The 23,201-nt window shown below is 39.7% G+C and overlaps 1 protein-coding gene across 3 annotated transcripts in view; it reads right to left on the bottom strand.

The window, feature by feature from the left end:
- Positions 1-23,201, bottom strand: part of GAREM1 (GRB2 associated regulator of MAPK1 subtype 1) — a 222,527-nt gene that overhangs the window by 137,553 nt on the left and 61,773 nt on the right. For 2 of the 3 annotated variants that reach the window (XM_059040273.2, XM_059040274.2), the window contains exon 2: positions 17,627-17,767. In XM_059040273.2, coding sequence (XP_058896256.1) covers positions 17,627-17,767 — 141 coding nt within the window. Of the gene's footprint in view, positions 1-17,626; positions 17,768-23,201 lie in introns of those variants that run through there. The other variant, XM_067014837.1, reaches the window with a different exon arrangement.

Genomic DNA, 23,201 nt, shown 5'->3' with positions numbered 1-23,201 from the left:
GAAGAAGTGCTTCCAACAGTCGGGTTTCAGGTGAGAGGATTCAGAATGGCTTGAAGATCAGGTACCATTTATTCTAAGCACAAAAGACACTCCCTTGTTCTTAAAGAAGGTACTAAGTCTATGAAGAACCAGGAAAATTTTGATCTACTAAAAGTAATGCTTTGCAAAGGGATAGTTCATTACAGTTTACAAAGCTTCTATATTCAATATATTTAATATTCACAAACATTCTTATTTTTAAAACTTGGGAACTGAGAAAGAATAAAGGCACTTTTTGAGGTTACAGAGCTGATAATGTAAATTGCAGAGGCAAACACCAGAATCTACAACTTCTGACTCCAAATCTAAGACCACCCATTCCACCCCACACAGCTGCCTCAGAGTCTGCACATCTGAAAGAGCAATTCTAAATGCAATTCTAAATCCTAAGCTGTGTGGGTTTTATCACAGGTTCATCTGAGTTTGGGGGACTTTGCATCTTACTCATTCAGATCAATTAAACCGAGTCAAGAATCACCTGAGAAACCCAATCCATTCAAAAGCTGCCAACTGGAGTGATCTCTTCCTTGAATTAGGTCTCATGTAGCTCAAGCAGTATCACGCTAGATATCCCGCCCACCCTACAGGCAGTCAAACTAGAAATCATTTGATTAAAGTCAATGGTTGGAAGTTAGATCCAGTGATTTGGAAATGATTCCAATAGTGAAGAGACTTAAAAAGACAATGGTACATACCTGGCTCTTCAAACCAATTTATACCTACTTTGTCTGTACAGTGATCAATAGATTTTTGTCAAGACTTCATACGGCCACTCCAGAGCAAGAACTACCATAATCGCCACCGTGCAGCCACACACAGATTGCCAGGAACCTTACTTCCAGTAACTTGACTTGCTAACGGGGTTTGCATGTACTTAGTTGAAAAAAAAATCTGGACAATGATCTTAAGAAAACTGTCTCATCACACCTCATCATGTTCAGATAAATGACTGAATTAAAAGTATGGTATGAACTCTTCAGGATATCCCAGAATAGATTTCTGGAGGAAATCTGTAAATAAGATCCTCCATGTAAAGGCAGGAGGACCATTTTAAGTATTAAAACAAATCTATACAGAACATTTAACATGTTTTCACATGCCAACAAAGAAACACTTGTCTCATGGAATAAGAGATATGTTGACATCTCAAGGCTTAACTATCTTCATTTAGATCAAGCGAAGGTCTTTACAAGGGGAACAAGAATGTGTTCTGGATGCTGCTCTGTACTCCTGTGTAAAAATTACATTTTCCACTTGGTTATTTCTAGTATATTAGAGAACATTATTGATTTTATAACCTAACCTTGTATCTGACCACTAAATTCTAACATTAATTATAATCTTTGGTTCAGTTGGTTTACTGGGATTTTGTAAGACAATCATGATATTTTTCTCTTACTTCCAGTGCTTGAAATCTCATTTCCTTTTTTTGTCTTACTACATCAACTACACAGTAACAGCAGCACAGAACATTTATACAGCACTTAGGATATGCCAGATGCTCTTCTAAGCATCAGTTCTAAGCTCATTTCAGCCTCAAAACAAGTACATATAGGTATTATTTCCCCCATTTTGTAAGTGATGCAATTGAGGCACAGAAAAGTTAGGCAACATACAGCAACAATCACATAGCCCCTAAGAAGCTGGGCCAGATCAATGAACTTCCTCTCTACATTGTCATTTTGGTAGAGTATGAACTCTAGCTGGGGAGAAAAATTCAAGTTGTTAGGCCACTGCTATGGACTGAATGTGTCTCCCCTCCTCAATTTATACGTTGAAATCCTAAGCCTGTGTGATGGTATTAGGAGGTGGGGCGTCTGGGAGGCACTTAGGTCATGAAGGGGGACCGTCATGAATGAGATTAGTGCTCTCATAAGACAGACCCCGCAGAGCTCTTTAGCCCCTTCCACCACGAGTGGACACAGCAAGAAGTCAGCCTCCTGCAACCCAGAAGCGGGCTTCCCCAGAACCCAACCATGCTGGCATAATGACCTTGGACTTCTCCATTTCCACAACTGTGAGAAGTAAATTTCTGCTGTTTATAAGCCACCCAGTGTGTGGTACTTTGTTATAGTGACCCGAATGGACTGAGACAGCCACAGAAGAGAAGAGGTGAAGGTAGGAACCCTCATCGTGTTCCTGACTCTATACTGTTGTTAGTTTTTGCCATAAGGCAGGAGGCAATGACCTTGAGTCTGCCAGGAACCACAGAGCAGACCCAAGGTGGCTCCTCCCACCTCAATGTCGTTCAGGGTCTAGAGTGCTCAGCTGGTCAAGCATGAAGACAGCGGACGGAGATGACTGGACACCAGCAGCACTAGTGACATCGTCTCTCTACACAGCAACATGCTCTACAGTCGTCACATAGAAACGCACCAGAACCAGACATCAAAGAGAATATAGTTTCCTAATGGTTCCTGCAACAGGTAAAATGCATCACCTGATCTTCCTTCCACTACCTCACAAAAAAGACACTCGCTATGAAACTGTGCATATATGTGTGTGTTCAGGAGAGTGGGGCCAAGGTGAAGTGAAGTGATCTATGCCAGGAATTTTGTAATTCAGTTTAAGTGCCTTTATTTTTTACGTTTCCCTACTTGTCTGCCCTGTTAATCCAGACATGGGGTTGTTGCTCCAAAGGACTGCTCTTTCCCCAGCTCGTTTACACCTTGGGAACACAAGGAAGGCCTTTCCGCAGGGAGGAGGAATAAAATGCCCTCGAATTTGTGAGCTTTTCCTGCTAGATGGGCAGAAGAATATTACCAGCTAGTGCATACTGGCTGACAAGAGCACGCCAGGTAAAGGAAAGGTGGAAAAACAATAATTAGAGCCAATATCGAAATGCTTTCTCATCCTTGAGATAATATCCTTCTCTTCATGATTCACCCGGCCTGCCCCTGAGAGACCCGAGAGCGGCCCTGGGAGTGATGGGTTGTGTTACTTGCTGCTTCCGCCTTACTTAACGCTAGTCACCAAGGGCTGTCCCCACCTGCTACCGAAGGGTTATCTCTAAAACACAAATATAAAATCATGGGCGTGAGCTCATGCTGACAAGGTGCAACCCAAACCCAGAAGGCCCATCAGAACTTTGTGATCTGGCCCCCGTGGCAGGCAGGCAGGCTGCAGGCGGAGTGGGTAGGCTTCGCAGTTGGATGGCTCTGGGTTTCAATCTTGACTTCTCCTACCTATTGACGGTGGGACCTTGGCTAAGACCTCAAAGCCTTGGCTTCTTCATCTGGAAGGGGACAGTTTCTACCATGAAATGAAATCATGGCTCTGTGTGATACAGACCTGGCCCCCGCTCAGTAGATGCTCCCGGCTACTCACTGTTGCGGGTCCTACGCGCTACCACTCACTCCCCTGCACTCCTCCCTCTGTACCCACTGCCCAGAGTCTCCTGTGCGTCCCGTTATTCAAGCAACGTCGGAATGGATCCGCAGACCCGCAGCAGCACTGCTTCAATGCAGCCTCTCCTTGCTAGATTTGGACTCCCTATTCAGTTACCTGAACTTTGTTAAAATGGGAAAGGAGAAGCCAGAACAATAAAAGAGAAATTATACACTTCTATCAGGGGGTGAGGGGGGCAGATCTTGACCCGCACAGATACAACATGTAAAATTCTCAATTTCAACAGCATCTGAAGAACCACATATTATGTAGATACATACTGCAATCTGAAGTAGGAAAACCAGGTTTTATAATGCTGTTTTAATTCTTTTAAAATCTGTTTATTCTAGGCATTTACAGATAGATACACCTTTTTCTTTTTCAAAAAATATATATATAAAGGGAGAAGGAAGGGGCCAGGGCTGTCCTGGAGGATAAACAAAGCTTTGCAACGAAAGGGGATTGCTCCTTTGCTGCCCCCTGAATTTTTCTGCCATGACACACATGGTTGCTGTCAGTCTCAGGCAGTGTGTGCAGAATGTGATGTCTGTTCACAAACTGTTTAACATGTTTTTTTCAGTCTGGGCAACAGCTTGTTATGTTTTAGAAATCAACTCTGATACTTTTTTCTAGACAATGTCTGCCTGGCAGCCTCTGTGCAAAATGAGATTGTTTGATAACACAGCATAAAATATTTTTTGATAACACAGCATAATAATAACATGATTATTGTTATCTGGGATTCTCCATCTCGGCACCACCGACATCTGTAGTGGTGGCTGTCCTGGGCATTATAGGATGGTCTGCAGCATCCTTGGTTTCTACTCACTGGTCCACAATAGCCCCCTATCCCTCACTGCAACAGCCAAAAATGTCTCTTGAAAGGGGAGATGGGTACAGACTCTCAAATTGGTTGAGCAACTTGCTTACTCAAACTTGGTTGAAAACCACTGTCTATGTTAAAGAAAACAAACATTATTTTTCTTAAAAAGAAAGTAACAGAGTTATTAAGAATTGTGACAGATTCTATAACAGATGTTTTGATCTTAACGAGTCAACCTACAAAACACACATGTTCTTCTTCACAGAGGAATGTCTTTATCATAAGCACTGAAAATATGAGTGGACTATTTCATTCAATTCATCAAACTTTCCTAGTTTGACACATAGAACAAAGAATTCCTACTGGATGTAGGAAATAAGTAATTGCCAGATATAGGCAAAACTGTTAAATCTTTATGGTATCAATCTTTTAGTCCTTGAGATTTTTGTATATATATATTTTTCCCCTCCTATCACCTGATGCCTCACTCCAAACACATTTTTTCTGTGGAACTCCTACCTCTGAAGTGCCTGGCAGGCTCAAGAAGTAAAAGGATAAGCACATTCTTGCCAATCAAGAAGTCTAAGTACCTGAGATGATGTGAAACTTCTACTGGAAGGCCCTGAGTATCCCAACAAGATCACAAAAGCATTTTAAAAGAAATCTGAATCTTTACTTTTCCTACTCTATTTCTTTCTAGGAAGAACTTGACATTTATTTTGTTGACAACATTTATTTTAAGGGCAAAGAATGCTTTAGTAAAAAAGAAAATGGCAGAAATAAATGAAAGCCATTAGGAAAAAGAGTCCACGAGCTAAGGCCTATGCCTGGGAGGTTAAAAACAAAAGTCTGTTTCCTTAAAAACTGGACCAAAAAAAAAAAAAAAAAAACACACCTCAGAATTATCTTTCTCTCCTTTTTCCTTGTCCCCTGCATCTAGATATCAACTTTTACCTCATCAGCACTTCCCCCAGCCTACATCAGGTCTTCATTATCTTTCATCAGGTTATTTCAACAACTTCCTATCCTGTTTCTCTGATTTCTCATTGTCCATTCTGGATCAGTGTGGGAGGTGGTGGCCTCCTGTAATCTTTTTGAGACACAGATTAGGAGGGATGCCCAAAAGGCACAGAGATTACTGTTCCCATAATTCATCCTAGAATTTGAATCTCTTTACATGTATTCCAAGCTGGTTTTCGAAACTTATTTCCTAAAGAATCCTTCCCCCTCTAACCCACTAACCATTTAAATTACCTTTCGCTATTGCCCATAATCCAAACCTTTGCTCAATCTGGCACTTGGTCTAGACTCCCTTTCCTGCCATGGTCACCTGAGGACCCTCACCTCCCACTCCCTGACAGAACTGCTCTCTCCTTATTCAACAGTTTGCACTTCTATCAGAGCATCATGATCGTCTCTCTTACTATCCATGGAGGGACTCAGAGCTACCTACACTTTCCTGCTTCAAGGGAAAAGGAAACCAGACTGTTCTCCAGGCATTCTCAGGCATCTCTGGAAACCGACTGAAAAAAATGTTCATTCTTTAAAGATGACTCAGGTTCAGTTCGCTCAAAAATATTTAGTGGGCTCTTAAACTATCCAAGTCTGTTCTAGATTCTGTGAGAGACAGGACTGTCCTCAAGGAGCCTTTAGTAGGGAGGAGAATAAAAGCAAGACATAAACCCTCTTGAGCACAAAGTATTATAGGGATTCCAAACAGGAAGGACCTTATCTATACACACGTTGTGGAAAATTGAGAAAAGCTTCTTGAGGGGAGGTGGTCTATGAGGTAGGGTCTCATAGCTGGGGGGTGACTGATGTGCGAGCCGTCCAAGGACTAGAAACAGCACAGAGTGAGGCAGGGTGGGTGGGGACCATCTGGGGAACAACAAACACGCCAGTGGGGCTGGCGCCCAGAGGGGTGTGTACCGGAGAGCATGCTCTTATAGTTGAATGGATGTCAGGTCTCAGAAGGGCCCTGATTAGACGACAGTCTGCACCCACCTGGAGGACGCCTCTGACACATCCCGGCCGGTGGTGAAATAACAGTTCTAGTTGTTGGGTGGGAAGGAGGTGGCTGGGAAGGAGGCACTCGGGTCTTCAGAGACCCAGTGAAAGCAGGTTGGAAAAGGGGAGCAGCTTTGGCAGGGACAGTGGGGATGGCATCAACAAGACTTGTCACACAATTACTTACAGGGGCAAAGAGGAAAGGGCGTGAGGTGATGGAGGGCTGAAATTCCCTCCCTGGGTGACTGACTTCATCACTACAAGTAAGAAAGCTGGGGTGATGAAATGGTGTGAAGGGCTGTATGGAAAGACACAGCTGCCACTGAGTATTAAGCTCATGGGACACAAATGACATGAGGGGAGACATGGACTATTTCAAACACTGACGCGCCCTCTGCATTTCATTTACCTACAATGATTTTTAACGTCTAGAAGATAAAAGCTTTGGGTTTCTTGCTGGTCTCACGCTCACTCACTGGCTTGACTCACTCTTAGGGGACAAACCCCATGATGTTCTATAAACCAGTCCTAACAGGTTGGAGGCCTTGGTAATGTATACCTTGCGGAAAAGCACACATGCAAGTTCTGAATCATCTATGCTCTTGCCCTAAATGTCAGAAAAGTTTGCATGGTACACGTGGTCTGTCGTTTTCCTGTGGACAAGTCCTCCTGACAACTACCCAGCTGGGTAAGCGGCTTAACAGAGGACCAGCACACGACCGCCCTGGAGGGTGAGTCATAAAGGTAAGTGATTCCAATTCTAAGAAATGGAGGGAAGTGACATCAGGAAGATTTACCGGCATTGTGATCAGTTTTGGAACATAGAAGTCTGTTTTCCACAAAGAAAAAAAAAAAACTCAAAGCAATCCCTAAAAGCTGAAAGGGAACTTTTTAAAAGGTCACACCACCTCTCGGAGGTACAAATCCAACATGGAAATCAAATTATGAAGTGAGACGAACGCATCCCCAACCCATGTTATAAACACCCCATTAACAGTGTGGTTATAGGCAGCTTGTTCAAACTTTCCACCTGATGTTAATCACTTTATCTCAAAGGTTAAATTAGACTCAAGCTGGAGTTATCCCTTTCAAGTACCAACTTTCCATTCAGTACTGACAGAGAAGTAGGAAAAAAAAAAAAAATTAGAAAACAGCAGCCTTGGAGTTTTGAACCCCAAACACCATCCCTGTTTTTGTACCAGAGTTTTTGTTTTATGTTTTGGATCCTAGAGTTTCTGTTGTAGATGCAGCAGTGTGTGATTTTCAAGGATTCTGAGAGTAAACAGGCCAAAATGTGAAAACAGCAATCGAGGGATTCTCAAATTTTTATGAACCTTGTTTTATCAGCGTTTATGGATCAAGAAAAGCCACACAGGCGCAGTGGTTAAGAATCTGCCTGCCAAGGCAAGGGACACGGGTTTGAGCCCTGGTCCAGGAAGATCCCACATGCCGTGAAGCAACTAAGCCCGTGCGCCACAACTACTGAGCCTGTGCTCTAGAGCCCACATGCCGCAACTACTGAAGCCCGCGTGCCTAGTGATCTACAGTGATCTACAACAAGAGAAGCCGCTGCAGTAAGTCTGCGCCCTGCAAAAAAGAGTAGCCCCCGCTGGCCGCAACTAGAGAAAGCCTGCATGGAGCAACGATGACCCAACACAGCCATACATACATACATACATACAATTTTTTTTTTTTTTTTTTTTTATACATACAATTTTTTAAATGTTTTAAAAAAAGAAAAGCCACAGTGTGACACCAAATAATTTTCCCTGTATTTACTCATATTCCCCCTTTCCATTTCTCCCATAAAGCTCTTATTTTAAGGAGAAACTAGTAAAAAAGAATTTCCTTTCTTTCCAAATCATACACAAACACACCTCCTTCCCCCTTTATACTTAAATCACTACCACCAACTGGGTAAGCCCCTGGGAACCGGCCAGGTTGGGAGCAATCAAGTCTCCACAGGTAGCTGCTAAGCTGGGATGGTTGCACCATGTGGTGAAAACAGAATCATTTCTTTCTGAGTTCACCCTTCCCTGGGCTATTTCCACACTTGACACTGGAACAGAACAACTTCCTAAGACTATACGTAAGATTCAAGGATTGAGGCAGAAGCGGTTTTGGTAAGAATAACCACTGAGGAGTTATACACGACAATTAACTTTGCTGCTGGTTGCCATCAAGAGTCAATTTTTTTCCTTATTACAAAAATTTTCAAAACATACAGAAAATGAATACTGTACCATCTACCCTTCACCTAGACTGAACAACTTTAACAGCCCACCCACTATTTGTCTATGTTGATCTGTTTGTTTTTGAAGTATTTTATAAATGATAATCATATTCCCCTCCCCTAAATAATTCAGTATGTCTCTAAAAAATAAGGATGTTTTCCTTCAAAACTGTAATATTAGTATCATACCTAACAATACTTAACAAAATCAAGATAATTCCCTAGAATCATCTCATCATGAATATCATTCATATTCAAATTTCCTTGGGGGTATTATTCTTAAACATTTAGACATGAAACTAGAAAACTATACCGAAGGCTGGTGACAGTCCTCCAGTCATTCTTCCATCAAAGGCAGATGCTTACATAAGTTCTTTACACTTGTTTTGAGTTTGAACATCTGGGTGAATACCCACATGTGAAAGATACAATTCACCTGACCTCTGACCACAAACACTATGTTACAGTAGCTACACTAACTACATCATAAAACAAAGTAGTAGAGAGGGAGAGGGTAACAACGTCCCTGGTGGAAAACAATGGCAGAGACAATTTCCCAAATACCAGGCTATTATGTTACCTAATTAGTTTCTCCCCTTTTCTCTTCTGAGTCATCCCCCCAGCTGAGAAAGATGCTTCTGACTGCATTATTCTTTTTTCTTTTTTTTCTTTTATTTTTTTTTTTTGTGGTACGCGGCCTCTCACTGCTGTGGCCTCTCCCGTTGCGGAGCACAGGCTCCGGACGCGCAGGCTCAGCGGCCATGGCTCACGGGCCCAGCTGCTCCGCGGCATGTGGGATCTTCCCGGACTGGGGCACGAACCCGTGTCCCCTGCATCGGCAGGCAGACTCTCAACCGCCACCAGGGAAGCCCTCCATTATTCTTAAAAAATGAATATTAGAAGGCTTTCACTCCTATGTCCTCTCCCTTAGCTTTTCTTTACTACACTGACACACATAGTTGATCTGTGTTGCTGTCTCACCTTCCACTCATTTTTAATCCCCTGGTGAAGTCTAATTTTCCTGCCATTTATTCACCGAGTCTGTCCTTTTGAATATCACCAACTTCCTAAGTCGCACTTAAAAGACCTTCTCCCCTGGCCTCCAGACTTGTATAGGAAGGCCCCCAGGTTCCCACAGCATGCTCTCGATCTCCCACAGGCTCTCCTGGAAGCTCTTCTGTCTTTGCTCCTTCCTGTAATTTACTTAGAAATGGGAAGGTCACCTGTACGCAGATGACTTATGAATCTGGAAAAGGTCAAGTGAAATATATGTTTCCTTAGTTTTCCCCTAGAGTCAGATTACAAGTGGGGAGCTGTGTGTGAAAGGAAAGAAAAGCAAAAGCTTTACTCAATTTACCAGCAAATTCTAACAGATCTCTCTTCTCTCTGACGGTTAGAATGTCTTCCTTGTGCGAAGTGCCTTCTAGCACTTTCCAGAGAATTGTGGTGACGGTATCAGGTTCTGGAGCCGCATATCCTGGGTTTAAATCACACCTATTACTATGTAATATTACAAGATCCTTAACATCTTTGAACCTTGGTTTGCACTTGTGCACAAATGCAGATAATAATAGAACCTGCCTCATGGGTTTGTTGTGAAAGCTACATGAAGAAATACAAGTAAAATGCTGAGTTAACAACAGAATACTAAGCACTACATAAATCTGAGTTATTGCTACCTGTGACCTAAAGATTCGATTATGAAAAATGGTTATTTCTTAGATAGCTAATATTTATTACTGGCAAAACTGGTTGGGATAATGTTCCTTGGCATACTATATTGTTCCTGAGGACTTTTTATTTATTTATTTATTTTTTTTGCTGTACGCGGGCCTCTCACCGCTGTGGCCTCTCCCGTTGCGGAGCACAGGCTCCGGACGCGCAGGCTCAGCGGCCATGGCTCACGGGCCCAGCCGCTCCGCGGCACGTGGGATCTTCCCAGACCGGGGCACGAACCCCCATCCCCTGCATCGGCAGGCGGACTCTCAACCACTGCGCCACCAGGGAAGCCCGTGAGGACTTTTTAAAAGACCATTTGGTTACTTTTCATTTTATCACATAAGCTTTATCCCATGTAATAGAGAAAGTATACAAGATGTTCTACAAAAGTAGTTACTTTTGTAAACAGATGATTCATGCTAATTAAACTCACAACTCAGGAGAATAAAATTAGCTTGTTTCGACATTTCCTTTTGTTCAGTAATTACAATTCAAGGTTATGTTAGAATATCACATGACTATAATTTTGCCCGAGAGACAGACACTGCACATCCTACATTTTTCAAAACAGGTACTGCTGATATAAATGCAGGTGCTTGCTGAGAAGGGCCTTGCAGATTTCATAAGCAATTCTAACCAACCTTGGGCTCCACTGTTACCTATTTCTGTACATACTGTAGCTAGGAGGGCAGTACTGAGATCATTTTAGCTTGTTAAAGATTCACCAGATTTGCAGGAGGATGAGAATTTAAAAATAGAAGCCAAACGGGGCTGGAGTTTATCTCAGATGCTTATATTCAAGTAGCAATCTGTTCGGTGATGATGACACCAAGCACGCTGTCAAATGATTTAAATTTTCATAAACCCAGTCGAATTCCACTACTTCCCCAAATGGTGGATCACGGGTACAGACACCTAACATTCTGATTCATTTGATTTCTCAGAGCTGTGTCTCTAGAGAAAGCTTTTTCTGGTTTTCACGACAGAGGTGATAACGAGGAGGTAACATTATTCAGTACTCATCTCATGACAGGGACAGTGTTGAGTCATTTACACAAGTTAGATCTCAGAGAATCTTCACGACATCTTCTAAGGTAAAACTTCATTTTATAGGTTGGAAACTTGGAGCTTAAAAGGGCAAATAAAATTTCAGAGATAACAGCGTATCCAGCTTTTTGTGGAGCCTGAAGTTTACATTAGTTTTAAAGGACAAAATGTCAAATTGTGAATACCAAATTAGGTTTAAGGCCCTAGAAGGCTTCAGCATAAACCCTGAGACACATGCTTTAGTGTAAGCAATATGTTCTGAGCTGCAGAGACACAAGGAATTTGATGAATAGAAATGTGAATTGTAAAATGGAAATCATTCATCTTTACAAACTGTTGGCTATAATTAAGTTGCACTAGGTTCCCTTTTCTAATTTTTAAAAACTTTTTTTTTTTTTTTTTTTGGTTTAACAAGTCAGGAAGCGTGCAGGGTGAGTTAGCAGTGTCTGATGGAGTGCCAGGCAGGAATTTAGATGGTCTGAGTACACAGAATGCAGAAAAATTCCGAATTCTGTGTCGTACATTCCTTAGGAAATCTTTGCCCTTTCGGTAGCAACAAGAGGGTAGAGTTTAGATAAAACTGACCTGTGATACCTTTTGACTAAAAGTTGTCTGAAAGCTGCAATCATTTTTCTAAACACTATGCCAATTTTTCTTGAGTGGTTTCCCTGCTGTTAGCAAAATATGTGATGCTGATGCTGACTGAACACATTCTCTCTCTCAGAATCAATTGTTTGTTAAACCAAGAAATTCCTTTTATCCCAAATAAAAAACTTATTTTGTCAGAATGAGGGAAGTCTTTATTTATTTTTTTCTCAAAGCACATCTAATAATTTCAGAATTCAGAGTAAGGCGACTCTTATTACCACCACATCAGAGTATAATTCTGATAAGGACTTCAAGTCATATTTCTCTTTTCTGAAAATTTTATGAAATTATTTCTTTTCACATGAGGAATTTCATGAAAGTCTCTGATAAAAAATATGGGAAAGGCACTCTGAATTGTGATTTTCTAAAAATGCCGAGTTTCACAACTTTCCAGAATATATGTGAATAGAGCTGTGTACGACTGCCTAGGCTGTGCACTGCACAACTCCAAGGGATACCATTTACAGAGACCACAAAGTAAGGAGTGCTGCCTGGAATAGGACAGTGCAGTAACCCTGATGAAAATGGTACATTAACTGAGAAGAATGGTTGCTACCTATACCAGAAAATAAGGAAAAGGGGGCATGTCATAAAGATAGATGCGCCAGCTTGTACCCAAATGGCAAAATATGAGACAATTTGAGCATCAAAATAAACAAGGACAGGAAAATATTTCAACCCTCTTCCTGAAGTTAGTTAGTTCCATAATTTCATGCTGATAATAAAAGGTAACTAACTGAACAATTGGAGAGAAGGAACAGCTCTTCCTTACAAGTAGAATGACAACACATATAAGAAGGAATGATGGAGTTAAGTTAGAAATGCATTGTTTTGCCACCTTCAAAGTAAAAACTGAATCAGACAGGAAACATCAATAGCTGCTCAACAAAAGAAGGGGGGGAGTTAGAGAAGGAATAAGATACCTACAGAACCTCAAAGAACCTTCTTTCAAATTTCCCAGTAACACAAAGCATGGTAATTATACAGCAGAGAAATCAGACAACACCTTAACCGAGTGATCAAAATCACTGTCACCAATAAGGGGCAAAGGGACATTCCGTGTCTCTAGATGTGACTCCCTGAGAAGGACACAACCAGCCCAAAGTGCATAATCTCAATCTAATCATGAACAGCCTGGGGAACCCAAATTGAGGGCTAGTCTATAAAACAACTTGCCTATATTCTTCAAGAATGTCATAGGGAATTCCCTGATGGCACAGTGGTTAAGAATCGGCCTGCTGGGGCTTCCCTGGTGGCACAGTGGTTGAGAGTCCGCCTGCCGATGCAGGGGACACAGGTTCATGCCCCGGTCTGGGAAGATCCCACATGCCGCGGAGCAGCTAGGCCTCGTAAGCCATGGCCGCTGAGCCTGTGCGTCTGGAGCCTATGCTCTGCAACGGGAGACGCCACAACAGTGAGAGGCCCGCGTACCAAAAAAAAAAAAAAATCTGTCTGCCAATGCAGGGGACACTGGTTCGAGCCCTGGTCCAGAAGATCCCACATGCTGCAGAGCAACTAAGCCCGTGTGCCACAACTACTGAGCCTGTGTGCCACAACTACTGAAGCCCGTGCACCTAGAGCCTGTGCTCCACAAGAGAAGCCACTGCGATGAGAAGCCCGCGTACCATGACGAAGAGTAGCCCCCACTCGCAGCAACTAGAGAAAGCCCGCGTGCAGCAACGCAGCCAAAAAAAAAAAAAAAAGTCATAAAACACATAAGGAACAAAGGGGAAGGGGAAGGATAAGCAACTATCGCAGATTAAAGGAGACTAAAGAGACATGATAGGGAAATACTATAAGGGGTCCCAAACTAGATGCTGTCCTAGAGGGAAAAAATATTATTGGGACAACTGACAAAACTGGAACAAGGGCTGTAGATTACATAAAAGTATTAAATGTCCTGAATTTGCTAACAGTACTGTGGTTACATAAGAGGATATCCTTGTTCTTAGGAAATACATAATGAAGTCTAAGGGGGATGTGTGCTGTCTGCTCTCCAATGATTCGGGATAAATAAATAATATGTGTGTGTGTGTGTGTGTGTGTGTGTGTGTGTGTGTGTGTGTGTGTGTATGCAGAGAAAGAGATGGAGGAAAAGAATACAACAAACATGGCAAATGATGGTAAAAATGGGTAAATAGTATAAAGGAATATATCATACGATTGCAGCCTCAAGGTAAAAAGTTTAAAACAACAAAAAAACCCAGCAGCCAAAACAACATTGAGGGGTATCAGTATTCAACCTGCTTTAATGAGCAGAAAAGTAATTCAACTTGTAATCTGTACTTCAAACTAAACAGTTAAACCTTTAGAAACATTTTACTGCTATCATTACCATAATCACCACCATTAACACGATGGAGCACTTGAAATTAGTAAGTGCTCAGAATGGTGCTTCACTTGCACTACCTCTTTTAATCTTCACAACTAGCTGAAGAGAAAGGCACTATAGTTATCCCCACTTTACAGATGAGGAAACTAAGATTCAGAGAGGTTTAGTAACTTGCCCAAATACAGACAGTAAGTGGCAGAACCAGGAATCCAACTAGGCTGATTACAAAGCTGGTAGATTTTATTACTATGTTAACATATTTAATTGTTATTTATTAATTTTCCTCAAAGAATGAGTGATGACTCTTAACCTATATGAAATTACAACGAATTAGTACAACATGCACGAATAAGGGTTTCTTCTACGAATTAAAATTAGAATACTAACAAACCAGAGACATAAGTGATATTTTTAGTCTCCACAATTTACTTTATACGCTCTTTCTTCCAAAGGCTGGACTTGATAATAAATTCTTTGAAATAAAATATCCCCTAGGATGCTCTTTGAAATAATCTTATCAAATGTCTCATAAACCATTGGTTGCTTGCTATGGATTGAATGTTTACATCCTCCCAAAATCAGATGCTGAAGCCTAAATCCCCAATGTAATGGAATTTGGAGGTGCAGCCTTCAGGAAATAATTAGGTCATGAGGGTGGAGTCCTCATGAATGAGATTAGTGACCTTACAAGAACAGACTTGAGAAGGATGATTGTTCTCTCTCTCTCTCTCTCTAACTTGTGAGGACACAGCAAGAAAATGACCATCTGCAAACCAGAAAATTGGGCTCTCACCAGACACCGGATCTACTGTCACCTTGATCTTGGACTTCTTAAGAAATACATTTCTTTTGTTTATGATCTATCCAGTCTATGGTATTTTGTTATAGCAGCTTGAACTGACTAAGACAGTTCTATTTCAAGTTTTTCTTCCTTTAATATATTTTCTTTCTTTTCATGTAAAGTGGTACAGTCTTAGTGTTCATGTTTCCTTTTAGTCTTGGGACCTCAATTTCACTTAAAAAAAAAAAGTATCATTTGCAATACAGGGCCTGGGGTTTCCCAATTAAGTGTACTATCATTTTCCCTGCAGATAAAGAGTAAGCTGTTGAACATACCGGATCTTTTATCCCGGAAGAAGGTGAATGTCTATTTAAAAAAATGTTCAGAACAATAAAACATTTGCAAATATTTGCAGGCGTTTAGGGAAATCTGATCATCTGACACTGTGAATGCCCATTCCAGAACAAAAGATTCCCAGCCTTGGCTGCATAATTTAACTACATACAAGATGAGCTATTAAAATCCTAATGCTCAGCCCACACTCAAAACCAATTACCAGAACCTTGGCCATGGGAACTGGGCATCAGTCATTTTGAAAGCTTCCCAGGTGATTCCAATGTACAGCCAAGTTTGAGATCCCTAGGTGAAGCATCTGCAGCCATAAAGAACTGTATCTTTTGTGTATAGATCCTAAGGACTCACAAAGGTTTTTAGAATTGGTCTCACTTGTTAAGGAGTGTACAGTGCAGCTGGCAAGTGAAGATGTGTGTGCTTGTAGTAAAAGGTAACTGAATGAAGCCTGAGGACGTGTGCTAAATGAATGTGATACAGGGTAAGTACATCGAAGACCACATGGGGAGAGTCGTGGGTGCCTGTACCCTCCTGACGCAATGACAGGCTCTGATAAAAGCACGGCCAAGGAAGGCAACTCTGGCCGGGGAATGGTGTAAATGGAAAAGTACTCAGGATATCCAGGACACAGCGAGGTGACTAATCTAGCTAGAGTGGAAGGCTCACTCTTCAGAGTAGAAAAGGTAAGTTTGGAGAAGTGGACTAGAACCATCCCCTGTGAGGGCTCTGAGCAATAAGTCAAAGAGACTGGTGGCATATGGAGTCTCTAAAGAGATCTGAGTAACTGATCAAATGACAGCATGCATTTGGGATGAACAATGTCACGGAGCAACGGGTTTGGGGGAAAGACTAAAACTCAATCTACTAAAAGAAGAACACAGCAGATTAGGTAAAATCATATATTTGAATCACAATCTTACACCTTCCTTCTCGGTTTTCCACAAGGGACAGAATTTTGGTTCTGCTAAAACTAGCATGGATCTCACCTGCTGTGGGACCACTGGCAGGAGAGACTGGGCAGGTGGAGGGTCTGTCTCATTCTCTGCCCCTTTGGCCTGGCTCCCAATCTCACAGTCGTAATACTTTCTGTAGCTATATTTTCCTCCTTTTTCTATGAAGTCTACTCCTACAGCTGGGCAAGAGAATTCCAGGATAGGGTTTCAGGCAAGAGAAATTCTTTCTTATAATGTTTCTGGAATAAGAAGGATTTTGAGAAGTTGAGCGATCTCTAGGTCATATCTAGCAATGAAGACTCCTAGGAATAAAAGGGGGACCAAACCATTCACTCATCCAAAAAATATTTACTGAACACATACCATTTACTGCTGTTCTAGACAGTGGGGATATAGCAAGGTCTCTTTTCCAAACAGACAACTCTCTGGGCAATGTAGAGGAGTCACTCAAAGACACGATGGCAGTCTAGGGCTATACAATTTATAGCTAATCAATTACAGTGTCCTGCTAGAGACTTTTGAAAAATTAACAATAGTAGAGAAAAAGTCAAGATCCTTCACATAATGAACTATAAGCACCAGAAGAAAGTATAGGAAATATATATACATAACGTTTTTTACAAACTGCATTTGTAAGCCGCCACTACTGAAAGTGGATTCAAGCTACTAGATGTATCATAAACTCCTAGAACAGTGCTGGTACTTAGAAAGCCCTTAATAAAAATTAGTTAAATGACATTGTTACACTGAATGGAGTTCCAACTGAGGCAAGAAGGTAGCTATTATCCTGATTTAACTAAGCAGTGAGGTCACCTCTGCTGCCTGTATTCTAAACGATTCCTTGCAAAGAGGGACATGTTCAGGTATCTGACCTTTTAATCCAATACTTTTAAAACCAGACCACAATGCTTGTTTGTGAAATGGTATCTTGTGAAACCATGACATCAAAGTCATTCACAAGTCGTGTTCAGGTTTATTCACAGATACTAGTGTTCAGAGGCTGGCTACGCATATGGACTGTCATTCCAGAGATGATCTTTGTGTTTGTACCATTTTCATTTTATAAATATCTAATAAGAATCTGTGCTTAAGAATCCATGCTTAACTACATGCATTAATTAGAATGCCTAAGACAAAATGAATCTGAGCTTTCACTGATAAACTAACCAGAGTTTCATTCATCTTTTTCTAAGTCATTACAAGCTCTACTTTATAGACAAATCCTATTTTCTCACTGTGGAGGAGAAAATTCGCATATTAAAGTACCCTTCGTTAGCCGTTTCTTGTCTCTTGAAAGGAGCTTTACCTGCATAATGTACCGGAATCTCTATCTTTGGCCCAATGACATAGTGCCCCTCCTCCAAGCTATGGGCAGTGATGGTGGTCCACTGACGGCACGAATGAATCAGAAGGTAGTCATTTTCCCGCAGCCCTTCTATGCATTCTCCTAGAAAATAAATTTTATATGAGAAACTTAGAATTAGCATCTGTTTACTCCATTCTCTGCAATAAAATTTCGTTAGTTAAAACTTCACTAAAGGAGAAGTTGATAGTTCATCCCAAGATGAGATAAAGTCCACTTTTGAGTTACCAGTAAAAAAAAGGCATTTCATACCAAGTTGACAACTGTACACAGGGTTCCATAAAAATGTTTCCCACTTATTTGCAAAGAGATTTTCAAATACCTCATTCTATCTTAATGATTATATTTCAATGATAATAAAACAAACATTTATTAAGTGCTAACAGTACATTGGACACTAATTAAATGCTTTGCATATATTATTTCAATGTAATACAGTAACATTATGAGGTAGGTATTGTTCCTTCTCTACAGGTAAGAAAAATTAAGGTTCAGAATGTTAAGTGTAGTCTAAGCTCACAGATTTATTAATAAGCAGAAAAGTGCGGATTGAGGACTACGTCAGAAAGATTCCAAAGCTATGTTCTTTTTTGGCCATGCCTTGCGGCTTGCGGGATCCTAGTTCCCCAACCAGGGATGGAACCCGGGTCCTTGGCAGTGAAAGTGCAGAGTCCCAACCACTGGACTGCCAGGGAATTCCCCCAAAGCTTATGCTTTTAATCACTACAACATAACTACTGAAAATAAATAATAAATTTATCTCTCTGTTGAAACAGTACTTGAGATTAAATGCCTGTATCTCCTTTCAAATTTTATATGTTTTAGTATGGTACTGGTACAAAAACAGACACGTAGATCAATGGAACAGAATAGAAAGCCCAGAAACAAACCCATGCACTTATGGCCAATTAATCTACAACAAAGGAGGCAAGAATATACAATACAGAAAAGACAGTCTCTACAACAAGTGTTTCTGGGAAAACTGGACAGCTACATGTAAAAGAATAAAATTAGAACATTCTCTAACACCATATACGAAAACAAACTCAAAATGGATTAGAGACCTAAATGTAAGACCGTATACTCTCAAACTCCTAGAGAAACACATAAGCAGAATACTTTTGACATAAATTGCAGCAATATTTTTTTGGATCCGTTTCCTAGACTAATGGAAATAAAAGCAAAAATAAACAAATGGGACCTAATCAAACTCAAAAGCTTTTACACAGCAAAGGAAGCCATAAAGAAAACGAAAAGACAACCTACAGAATAGGAAAAAATATTCACAAAAAATGTGACTGACAAGGGATTAATTTAAAAAATATACAAACAGCTCACACAGCTCAACATCAAAAAAACAAACAACCCAATCAAACAATGGGCAGAAGATCAAAATAGACATTTCTCCAAAGAAGATGTACAGATGGCCAACAGGCATATGAAAAGATGCTTAACATCACTAATTATTAGAGAAATGCACATCAAAACTATAATGAAGTATCACCTCACACCAGTCAGAATAGCCATCATGAAATAGTCTACAAATAATAAATGCTGGAGAGGGTGTGGAGAAAAGGGAGCCCTCCTACACCGTTGGTGGGAATGTAAATTGATACAGCCACTATGGAGAACAGTATGGAGCTTACTTAAAAAATTGAAAATAGAGTTACCATATGATCCAGCAATCCCATTCCTGGGCCTGTAACAGGAAATGATGAAAACTCTAATTTGAAAAGATACACGCACCCCAATGTTCATTGCAGCACTGTTTACAATAGCCAAGACATAGAAGCAACCTAAATGTCCATTGACAGAGGAATGGATAAAGAAGATGTGGTCCATATATACAATGGAACATTACTGAGCCAAAAAAAGAATGAAATAATGCCATTTGCAGCAACATGGATGGACCTAGAGATTATCATAATGAATGAAGTAACTCACAGAAAGACAAATATCGTATGATATCACTCACACGTGGAACCGAAAAACATGATACAAATGAACTTATTTCCAAAACAGAAAGCGACTCACAGACATAGAAAACAAACTTATGGTTACCAAAGGGGAAAGGTGAGGGGGAGGGATAAATTAGGAGTCTGGGATCAACAGATACACACTACTATACATAAAATAGAAAAACAGCACAGGGAACAATATTCAACATCTTGTAATAACCTATAATGGAAAAGAATCTGAAAAAGAATATATATGTAATGGAATACATGTAACTATAACTACATAACCATGTAATATACACATATATGTAATTGTAACGACACCTGAAACTAACACATTGTAAATCAACTATACTTCAATAAAAAAATAAAATGTTATATTTTGCCAGTTCTCTCTGGCCTACCAAATTTCCCAATCAACTGAAAATAATGAAGCTTTATAGCATACACATGAAATTATTTTTTTCATTTTAATATTTTCTAAAGTAACTTTTCAGCTTTTGAGCCAATAACAAACTATTTCAAAAGAGAAATCCATTCCCTGAAACTTAAAAAATGTTCCCCTTTTTTTTCTTAGATGCTGAAATAATCCATCCCATTAATCCTGGTTTAGTAATTTTAAATGCTAAAAAACCCCCCAAAAAACAACAACTTGAAAAGACTAATTCCTTTATACAGAAAACAATATGCTTTCCTTATTTTTGACATTTATTATATCTCAGTAATTAAAAGTATTATTGATTTCACTGTGTGTTCTGAAATGGCATTTATAGACTTCTCAAAAATTCTTAAAATTATCAGTACTTTTTCAATAAATAAAGTAGAGGAGGCTGTAATGATCAACTTGGTTACCATAGCCATAAATTTTGGGAGAACCAGGTTTCATAAAGACACCACCAGGGGATCACTGGTACTCATGAGCCCTTTGCATCCTCTCTTTGTATGTAAAATCTTTAAAAAGAAAAACAAACAGGTTATTATTTCAGGCTAATAGGAAGCTTTATATCAACATGATTATTTGACTTAACCATAATAACTTGTAGCAGGTTTTTTTGGTTATGAGTCACCTTTAACTTGGAAAAGTGGCAAAGACTGCTAGACATCCAGTAATACCTCACTCACTCCTTGTCCTCAGTAACAGTCCTCTTATATCAGCTGGGCACATGGCTGCCCAGAATACAGAATACTGTTCCCAGGCCCCATAACAAATAGGTGTAACACAGTAACTAGGTTATAGCCAATGGGATGTAGTGCAAGTAGTATATGTAACTTCCAAGATATATATATATATATTTAAAATCTTTAATATACCAGAAAATTAACTGATTGTAGTTTATAATTCAATGCTTTTAGTATATTCACAGAGCTGTGCAATCATCACTACTGTTGAATTACAGAACATTTCTATCACCCCAAAAGAAACCTCAAACCCATTAACAATTATTCCTTACTCCCCACCCCAGGCTTAGGCAATCACTAATCTACTTTCTGTATCTATAAATTTGCCTATTCTGAAAATTTCATATGAATGGAGGTATAAAATATTTGAGGTTTTCTGTCTGCCTTCTTTCATTTAGCATGTTTTCAAGGTTCATCTCTGTTGTAACATGCATCAGTACTTCATTTTAATGGCCAAATAATATTTGATTAAATGGATATACTATGTTTTATTTGTCCAATCATCAGAGGATGGACAGTTGGACTGTTTACAATCTTGGCAGTTACTGAATACTGCTGATGTGAACATCAGTATACAAATTTTTGTATGGACATATGTTTTCATTTCTTTCAGATATATACCTGGGGTAGAACTGCTGGGTCACATGGTAACTCTAATATTTAACTTTCTGAGAACTCCCTGATTTTTTCCAAATTGGCTACACCATTTTACATTCCCATTAGCAATGAATGAGAGATCCAGGGACTCCACATACTCCAACACTTGCTATTATCCATCTTTTAAATTACAGGCATTTCAGCGGGTGTGAAGTGTGTCTCACTGTGGTTTTGACTTGTATTTACCTAATGATTAGTGATGTTGAGCATCTTTTCATGTGCTTGTTGGCCATTTGTGTATCTTTTATGGAGATATGTTTATTCAAATCCTTTGCCCAATTTTAAATTTGGTTGCTTGTCTTTAATGCCTAGTTGTAAGAGTCTTTTTTTTTTTTTTTTTAAACATTCTGGATACAAGTCCCTTATCAGACATACGATTTGAAAATATTTTCTCACATTACATGAACTATACTTTCACTCTGTTGATAGTCTCCTTTGAACCACAAAATTTTAAAATTTTGATGAAGTCAAATTTATTTTTAATTTTGTGCTTTGCATGTCATATGTGAAAAATTTCTGCAAAACCCATGCATCATGAAGATTTAAAATGTTTTATAAAACATTTTATAGTTTTTAGCTCTTATATTTAGGTTTATGATCCATTTTGAATTAACTTTTGTGCAGGCTGTAAGTAGGGGTCCAACTCTGTTCTTTTTCATGTGGCTATCCAGTTATCCCAGCACCAGTTGATAAGACTACTCTTCCTTCATTGAACTGTCTTGCCTCCCTGTCAAAAACCAATTGACCATAAATGTAAGGGTTTATTTCTGGTTTCCCAATACTATACCATTGCCCTATACATCTATCTTTATGCTAGAACCACACTGTCTTAATTACTGTAGCTCTGTAATAAGTTTTGAAATTGGGAAATGTGAGTCTTCCAACTTTGTTCAAGACTGTTGTGGTTTTTCTGAGTCCCTTGCATTTCCATATAAATTTTAGGATTGGTTTACCAGTTCTTGTCTCAAAAGCTAGGATTGTGATAGGGATTGTGTTCATCTATAGAGCAATTTAGGGAGAAGTGTCTGTCATCTTAACAGTATTAGTGTTTCTGATCCATGAACATGGGATGTCTTCCCATTTATTTAAATCTTTATTTCAATGATGTTTTGTAGTTTTTAGTGTGCAAGTCTTACACTCTTTTTGTTAAATTTATTCCTATGTATTTTATTCTTTTGATGGTATTGCAAATAGAATTATTTTAAAATTTCATTTTTGGAGTGTTCATTGCTAGTGTAGAGAACCAACTGATTTTTGCATACTGATATTATATCTTGAAATCTTGCTGAACTTGTTAGTTCTAATAGTTTCTTTAGTAGATTCTTTAGGATTTTCTATATACAAGTTCATGTCATCTGTAAATAGATATAGTTATACTTTTTCCTTTCCAACCTGGATGCCATTTTTTCCCCTCTTTTCTTGCCTAATACCTCTGGCTAGAATCTCCAGTACCACACTGAACTTAAGTGGCAACCAAGATGTATCTTTGGAGGGAATGTGCCTTTCTCTTCCCTCTTTATTCTTCCTGATGGAAGAAATATGGAGGTAATTATTAGAACTGGAATGGTAGTGACCATCTCAGACCTTGAAGGGAACTTAGGGCTGAAACTGAGTACATGACATAGCAACTGAAAAACAACAACAACAACAAAAAACAGGCTCCTGTCAACTTGGGCAACACCCCAACCTGAACTTTTGGTCTTTGGGTCTCTGTGACTTGCAGC

The sequence above is a fragment of the Kogia breviceps genome, chromosome 15, assembly GCF_026419965.1.
Source record: "Kogia breviceps isolate mKogBre1 chromosome 15, mKogBre1 haplotype 1, whole genome shotgun sequence".
NCBI lineage: Eukaryota > Metazoa > Chordata > Mammalia > Artiodactyla > Physeteridae > Kogia > Kogia breviceps.
This window is presented reverse-complemented; position numbering and strand designations above follow the sequence as displayed.